Source organism: Schistocerca nitens, chromosome 3, assembly GCF_023898315.1.
Source record: "Schistocerca nitens isolate TAMUIC-IGC-003100 chromosome 3, iqSchNite1.1, whole genome shotgun sequence".
Classification (NCBI taxonomy): domain Eukaryota; kingdom Metazoa; phylum Arthropoda; class Insecta; order Orthoptera; family Acrididae; genus Schistocerca; species Schistocerca nitens.
Window position 1 is genome coordinate 192,674,711 of NC_064616.1, and position 9,049 is coordinate 192,683,759.

A 9,049-nucleotide genomic window follows, 5' to 3' on the forward strand; every position below is an offset into this window, starting at 1 on the left:
TTTTGTGTTGGTTTCTTAAATATACGTTTTGAGCAGACATATATTAGTTTATTTATCAACAGATGATCAGTGTATTCCAGAGACTGCAGAAGAAACACTACAGAAGCTGCTAGAACCATTGGAAGTCACTGATAAATTAAGAACAGCTGTAGTTCAGTTGCAGAAAGATTTGAATGATGTTTGTGGCCGGATGGGAAATCTAGAGCACACTGTCTCAACAATTCGAGTAAGTAGTATTGTTACACTGCATGCTGTGCAGTATACAGTCAAATAACAAGTATAGTAACTAATTAATATTATATGGAAATAAAATTAAGCAGATTCATTTCTAGGATTACTCCAGTTAAATGAGATAGATTTATCTTAAACGTATATGAAAGAAAACTGAATATGAATAGAATTGGTAAATTCAGATACAGTTTGCTTGTTTAGTTCTTACATTCAGGAGAGACAACTCCCAGGACAGATGATAAAAAAAATTAAAAATAATCACTCGTAGCTTTGAAACAAAGCTTACCTTCTCCAGGGAAGAAAAAAAAAAGGTTTTGGTGGTGGTGGTGGTGGTGGTGGTGGTGGTGGTGGTGGTGGTGGTGGTGGTGGTGGTTAAGAAGGAAGGGCACCAGCAGGTTACTACATTTGGGTGGCTTGCGGAGTATAAATGTAGATGTAGATGTAGTAGACCCATAGTAAGAGGGACTTACCTTGTACAAGGAGTAAGGGAGACAAAGATAAAGAATAGTGTTTCAGAGAGAGTTGATGGATAAAAATAGGCTTGCACATTGCTCACTAATGCTCAGAGTTCAAAGATCATTGAGGAGAAACAGAATGAGAAGTAAAGATGGACATGGAGGGAAAAAAAGGGGGGAGGAGGAGGAGGAGGAGGAGGAGGAGGAGGAGGAGGACAAAATTTGCAAGTTGACAGAAAAGTAGAAGTAAAGTATAATAAATAGATTATAAATGGAAGAAAGGCTCACAGGTTGAAAGATAAATAAATTAAATAGGAATAAAATAAACTAAATACGAAGAAATAGAATAATTACAATGGAGGGAGGGGGGAGGTCGGGCAGGATGACTACACAGCTAATAAGTTGCTTTTTTTTTTTTTTTGTCTTTACAGAAGGAAGCCAGTCGCAACATGCCAAGGTGGTGGCCATTTCGTCAAGTTCCTCCAGGATTTGCGGTATTTGTAATTCTGTGGCCCATTGTGTTTCATTTTACAGTGTTATGGCTTCAGAGGAGACGACAGAGACGCTTGCTCTGATGTGATAAGCAAGTGTTTTGGTGGTATGTATTATTTAATCTAGCATTATTGCTTATAAGTCTCAGTATGGGATACCTAGAGATGTGGTTTGGTGGCCACTCTGTGGACTCAATTTTAGAAGGGCCAAGGTTCAATTTCTCATGTAGCCTGCCAGATGTAGATTTTCTGCGGTTTCCTCAAACCATTGAAGGCAAATGCTGGGATGGTTCTGTAAATAAGATACAGCTAATTTCCTTCCACAATCCATCCCCTGTTCTGAGCTTGTGCTCAGTCTCTTAATAACTTCTTTGTTAGCAGGATGTTGAACCCTAATGTTCCTTTCTTCCTCAACATGTTGCAGTGAAATATTATATTATTGTTTGCGTTGATGTTTTGAAACGTGTTGCTCTAAACCCACAAGAGGAACATGGTAGGGTGCATGTTAATGATGTCCATACTATTGTGTGTGTCATTGGGTGCATAAAGGACAGCTCATTACTTTGCAACAAGATTGTAATGCTGTGTAAATTCCACAAATATGAAAATGTTATAGACTTTGTGTGCAATACAACAATGTGTGTTTGGCATTGTAGAAGCGAAATACATTGGAAATTGCAAGCAGTAGGGAAATATTACTCTTGTTGTCACACCACAGCCCAACTTTTCAGACTCGTGTTTGTTGTCCTAGGTAGTCTCAGATGATGTCACCCCCAACAAGCTTATGATTATCAGAATCTTTGTCCTAAAATGAATAATAACTTCAGTAGAATCTCACCTGGTTTTCGGCCCCTTGTACTAGTAAGAGATTTTGCCAATCTTACTCCTTGTGGATTATATATTACTGCCTTTGCATTTTTGTTCTAAAAAATGTTGTTATACCTCCTCTGAAAATATCGTGCTCCTCCATAAAGGCAAGGTGGCAGATAAAAATATTGCACCAGCTGCAAACTGTGCCAAACATCTAGAACAAGATAACGGTATATGTACAGAATCTGCGATTAAATTGCCTACTAATGGTGAAGTTGTTACAGATAATCTCAATGCCTACAAGAAGTATGGGCTGCGCAGTGAACTTGTGATCTCATATTAGTTAGCATGTCTGCCACACTTCGCAAATGTTTGGCTTCATGCAGGGCCCATGGAAATTCAATATGTAATTGAAAATGTATCCATTAAAAGTCTTAACTTGTTGTGTGCTATCGAGAGCTTGCATGCATTTAAACACACAGCCAAGAATTACGAAACTAGTCGGAAATAGTTAATTGCACGCTGCCATACAGGGCTACTGGCACTTGTAGGACCTTCCATGTCACATGCTGTGACATACATGCAATAGCCTGTCTTTCTCATAGGCCTCGAGATAATCTAAATAAATGGTAGGCTGCTTATAGTGAACTCTATCAGTTGCAAGTTGTTCCATAGTGGGTCATGTTTTCTATCACTAGGTTTATATTTATTCTGTCGTCATGACATTCCTAGTTGAACTTTCATATTTTGTTGTATTTCTCATGTTTTTCACAGTTAATCAATAAGACATTATTCACAAGCAATATTAGGAAATGATACATTACTACTCAGCATAAATATGACATGCTGAGCTACAGACAGGCACAACGAAAAGACTGTTACACAGTGAGCTTTCAGCCAAAGCCTCCATCAGAAAAGAAAAGCATGCGCGCGTGATCTGTATGGTGTCATGCACTGATAGCTTGTCATCTGCAAACCAGACAATGTAAATGTGAATTTTATCAGTGAGTTAACCCATCCCCCAATTTTTTTATGTGGTTTTGGTGTGGTAACATGTTTTGTGTATATATTTGTTATTACTCACATTTTTTGTGACTGATCCTTTTGTGTATTTTTGGTTTTGCAATTGCCTTTTCACTTTGCTCTCTTTTCTGTAAAGTGCCTTTAATGTTTTAAATAATGTGCCTTTACACAGTGTAGTGTATTCATTTAAAAATGTCTTCTAATGTTTGTTTGGGGTGTAAGCTGTGGCTGGATTTCAGTATTTTTAAGTCTGTTGCTATTGTAGGTGGATAATGATTATGGGCTATTAGGTGGTCAGCAAATGTGCTATGGGTGCTGTTACTTCTTAGGGCTCTAAGGTGTTCTGAATATCTTATTTTATAAAGTTACTGCATGTTTACCCTGTGTATACTGACTGGCAAGTGTTGAATGTGAGTACATATATTCCGAATCTATTGAATTCGACTATGAGTGTCTCCCATGTCCTGAGTTTACAGAAAAGGCATCACAAACAGCTAAAAGAGCTTACTTACACACAGAAAAAGAAACATAAAACTAAACAAAATTAAAGTTCCATGCCAAACTCACTCGGGTTCAAATGAATGCCGACGGTATTAAGACACACAACTACATCATGTACACTGCATTTTTCAAAGTGAAAAGGCGATTGCAAAACTGAAACAATTCCAAGTTCATTAAATATACATGCTTTGCAGTGCCCTTGGAACGGGAAAGGAGGAGGATCAGTCACAACTAAATGTGAGCAATAACAAATATATGCATAAAACATGTTGCGATACCAAAATAACATTTTTTAAAAATCAAGGATAGTTTAACTCGCTAATAAAATTCACATTTACATTGCCTGGCTTGCAGATGAAACCTATCAGTGCAGGACATTATACTGATGATCCTGCAAAACCATATAATGTAAAATCAAGGTAAGAACAAAAACTGTCATTAGGTCTCATTTTCATAGATCAATTATAACCTAAAATATATTCACTTTTGCAGTTGTCCAATAAACAAAACCCACTGATGATGTCACAGAGGTGGTGAAACGTTTTTGGGTAACAAGGAAAAACATTTTTTTGCATAAAAGGTGGAACATATAGCCAACAATTTTAACTGCAAACATGGAAGAAATACAAGAGCTGCAAACCCAAAAGATGATTGTCACCACTACCTCTGGCAGCTCAGACCGCAGAATGCATTCAGACATTTTGGCATCCCAGTCAGAGCTGCCAGAGATAGTGGTCTCATGTCTACAACTTGTAGATGTACTTAATTTAGTGCTCTCACATAATTCTCTTTTAACAATAAAATTTACAAGTAGGTCCAAGGACTAGCAATGGGAAGCCCTCTCAGTCGCCTATTAGCTGAAATATTTATCAACCATATAGAAAATAAAATTCCAACACTAAATGATAACATCACAAGCAAAGTTAAATTCTATAAGAGATATGTAAATGACACCCTCATTCTATTTTATGGCACAGAGGATGAAGTGACAAACCCTTTTAACAAATTCAATAGCTTACATAAAAATACTCAATTCACCCTTGAACAGGAAGGAAACAACACCATACCTGTTCTTGACATAAAAATATCAAAACAGAACCAAAAGTTAGCTTTCAATGTTTACAGAAAACATACTGGCACTGACACCACTATATCAAACTCCTCTACTCATCCCCCCTCCCACAAAAAAGCTGCTTATGCATCAATGCTGTACAGAGCACAAAAACTTCCACTTCAACGTACAGAACTCCAACAAGAAATAGAAACCATAACATATACTGCAATAAACAATGGATATGATCCTTCTCTAATTAATACCATGTCGCAACAGATAGAAAATAAACTGAACAAACAAAATCAAACTACACTCACAACTGACAATTCCCCAGCAGTCAAATATGTAAAAATGCCATATCTTGGAATAGTATCTGACAAATTTGCAAGACTGTTCAAAAACACCGAAGTAAAAATCAGCTTCGGCACCAACAACAACCTATGTAGGAAGCTTATTCACAATATAAAACCACCAGATACAAGTCTTGATGCATCTGGCGTTTACAAAATTACCTGCAGCCTATGTAATAAATATTAATTTGGCCAAACAGGCAGAAATTTCAGAAGCCGATTCAAAGAACATTTAGACTGCTACAGGCTTGATAAATGTAACAAATCAGCAGTAGCAACTCACATTAAAGACACAGGTCACTCTTTAGAAATCGAAGACAACCTTGAAATTTTACACTAAATAGGAAAAAGTACAACAATGGATATCATGGAAGAAATGGATATTTTCATACATAATACAAAGCATGGAGATAACATTCTTAATGAAATAACCGAATTCAAAAACTCAGAATTCTTAAACAGTCTTAAGCCAGTTCTAACTCAATAGATTCAAGATACGTCAGTGTAAATAATTGACTACAAATCTGTCAGTACCAAGAATATCTATACAAAACCTCGATAATCGATACAGACTGACATGCTACAGTCCGCCATCTTGTGTTGTGTGCATAACGTCGAAGCAATTTGTCCCGTGAATTACGTTGCCTATCAGTGACAAAATACAATGTGCAATACTGTAATGTCAATCAACAGCCCCGCCATTACACCAGTGATGCAAGTGAAGCAGCAAGACGATGAAATCGTAAGTGATCAACTGTCATATAAAAGCCTTTCACACTGTTGTCGTAACACATAACTGATACAAATCTCTCTGCATCCTATACAGGCTGTGATATCACACATAGTCAACCACAAGGAAGAAAACCAGCAGAAGATATCACTGATTTAGATTTCTAGCCATACACCTACCCATCCTCCACCCCCCCCCCCCCCCACCCTCCACCCACATACACACGCGCGCACACACACACACACACACACACACACACACACACACACACACACACACACACACACACACACACACCAGCTGCTACAGTAACAAACAATGGACAAGTAGTTCTAGATTAGTTTAAAACTTTATTTTTAAGTAACATTTCTCTGTGTGTATGTTTACGTATGTATGTACACCTGAAGATGAACAGAACATGTTCGAAATGCATTGTATTATGTTGGATTAAACATAAAATAAAAAAGTGACTGGTAGTAGAAACTAGAAATAAATAATTATTCCACACAGTCACGGTTCACAATTATAGCCATTATGGTTGAAAGTAACAAAATGATTAGGTTGGAAGCTTGTTTCCTGTGGCACTATATATTGTGCAGCACGAAACGGGAAAATGTGAGCAATTTGATCAGTCTTAATGTTAAAATTCTATACTACTGCCACAGAAAGTGGGAGCTAATTTTTGTTTTGATAGATCATCAGTCATGGTTGAAAATTTGCTCTAGAAAAAATTCTTGTTCTGCAAACTTCTGTAACACTCACATACTTTTTCCCTGCTTTGGTCTATTCTATTTATACAGTGATGTTGTCTTTTCATTGCCTCTTCATCCTTTCATTATTTTTGTCTCCTACTCTCTTCCTTTCCTCGTATGCCTGTCAACATCTGTAGTCTATGTTGTGTCCACTTCTTGGGTCCTCAGCTTCACCCATCCTCCTACTTCTCTCCAACTTACTCTCACCTGCTTGTGAGAAAAGAAACACAAAATAACATATGCTTACTACTCTGCCATCTACTGCATTTGCAAATTTATGCCAACGTTTCCTTACTATGATGCCTGCGTTCCCCTCTAATAGTGCTCAATATTTTTTTTACAAATTACTATGTTACTTTTTCTGAAACCAGCAGTATTTTCCACCATTTAAATCACCATTATTGGAATCTCGCTATTTTTGATTGTTTACGTTGACTCAAGACAGCTCTTTGACTGTCTATAATGTTGTTACTTTTTATGGTGACAGATAACCTGTTAGCTCTGTTTTTGTATTTCATGTCTGTGCAGTGGTACTGAATTAATACACAACTGTACAGTTCATATCTGTGGCTTGTACATTTCATTGTTGATACTCCCTCCTCACCTTTCCACTTCCTCTCCCTTTTCCTTTATGCACAATCTTTATTTTGTCTCAGATTCTGTCTTATCTGGTACCTTCACCCCCTTTCTTTTTAATTCTGAAAAGCTGTTTGACAGTATCAATAAAAGAATATTTAGCAAAGTTTTTCATACTTTTTGGTGAATGCAGGCTTTGTGTTTGTACTGTAATGCAATTCCGCACAAAATGGTAAATATAGTTCGTAGAAATATCATACAAAATATTTTTTTTTCCATTGCAGGTAGCAGTTGTGTCTCCTTGCCTGGACAGTCTGTGTAGTGTCAGCATTCAGGATGGACAAAGTTTTAAAAGGCTACAGATACGAAACTATCTCCACTGCCACACCACACTGGTATCTGCTGTGTAGAGAAAAAACCTGCAGGCAAAGTGTATTTGTGATAGGATATTCTGCTACATGAACATGAATCAACTATTGTTATTCCTTCTCCATATCCTGCCCCCCACTGCCTTTACCCCATCTCTCTCTCTCTCTCTCTCTCTCTCTCTCTCTCTCTCTCTCTCTCTATCTATCTATCTATCTATCTATCTCTGTAGCAAGCAGATACCAGTTTAAGCATGACACCTGCCTATGTATTTTGATTTGGTACCAAAATGGTTCTTGTATTTCTTAGTAACAATGTTTGTTGTTTGTATGAGGAAATGATGATAGGTGTCTGAAGGTCATTTGGGGGCAAAAAGTAGTTGAACATGGCTTGGGTGGATGTAAGTGTAAAGTAAATTGCACCACCTATACAATGGTCACAGAATATTGCCGACTTTCTTCATTAGCTTTTGTTCTGCTATGTTCTGTTCATGTTGTCACAGCTATATTATTTCTTATGTGTTCTAAAATAGAACTACAATGTTTTCTTGTGCGCAAGAGTTGTTCTCTTTAATAATATTTTCCACTTGTGTTGTACACTGTTTAGTTCATGGAGGCTGCAATATAATAACCATTTAGAAAACAAAACAAAATTAAAATAACTTCTTTGTATCATACATTATATGTGGAAATTATAGGTGACTGGGATGGAAGAGGGCTTTCTGGAAGATTATTTTCTCAGTACAATAAAAAATAATCAAAAGGTGAAATGGTGTTTACATGTTGCTGAAATTGGAATATCAGCCTCATTTATTTTGTAGTGCGTTTTACTGACTTTAATTAGTCTTAAGGTGCCCAGTATTGAGACTGCTAGTCTTTGAGTTATTACTTAGTGTTGATTCCTTGGCTGTTGAGAAGGGAACACCAAGAAGAAGGGTATACGATGAACTGATTTGCCAATGTGAATGTGATGTTGAAAAGTAATGTCTGACTTTGTATTTTAAAAATTATATTTTGTATTCCTACTTTAAATTACATGGAATTATAGTAGTACAAATATTTTAAATAAAAGTTTTAATGTGACTAGTTCAAAAGACTATTATTAGTAATAAGAAACAGCCATGAACAGGCTGAAAAGTGACTGAAATACAACATCACCTTAAAGTCTCAATTGGTATTCTTGGCATGGCCAAGAATTGAATGTTGATTCATTCTTGTATTTTTTTTTCTGAAAAATATCTGTATTGTAATAAGTGTTGCTCTTGACCAGACATAATTACTTTTAAAATAAACTGCAGAAAAAATTTAGTGAAGTAATAATATTATTATTTACAAGACAAGCACTTTTCATGAAGTGAGCAAGTTTGAATTGCAAAACACAGAATTTTGTTATCTGCAGTGTTGTTAAAAATACTGCAGATCATTTCAGTCTTCCACTATTTTTTGTTATATTTTCATTGAGTTTAAATTTTTCAAATAACAAAATAAAATGTATTGACGAATATGACATGTATCATTTTACTGTCTCATGGTATTCTGCAGATGAACCTCAATCTCCTTTCTCTGCCTAACTGTGAAAACTGCTAAAAAAAACCACCTAATTTTGTACCACCCTTGTGCTTTGTATAATTTCTGTTTATGATTAAAAACCTCTTTCTCAATACTCGTTTAGCATAGAAAATCACTGCATACAGGCACCTTTGTGAGTTAA

General features: G+C 36.3%; 1 protein-coding gene across 2 annotated transcripts in view; it reads left to right on the forward strand.

Moving 5' to 3' along the window:
* LOC126248135 (acyl-CoA-binding domain-containing protein 5) overlaps positions 1 to 8,842 on the forward strand; it is a 152,879-nt gene extending 144,037 nt beyond the window's left edge. For both annotated transcript variants that reach the window (XM_049948827.1, XM_049948826.1), the window contains 3 exons: positions 63 to 226; positions 1,118 to 1,284; positions 7,258 to 8,842. In XM_049948827.1, coding sequence (XP_049804784.1) covers positions 63 to 226; positions 1,118 to 1,261 — 308 coding nt within the window. In that variant the 3' untranslated portion in view covers positions 1,262 to 1,284; positions 7,258 to 8,842. The remainder of the gene's footprint in view (positions 1 to 62; positions 227 to 1,117; positions 1,285 to 7,257) is intronic.
* Positions 8,843 to 9,049: the final 207 nt, after the last annotated feature.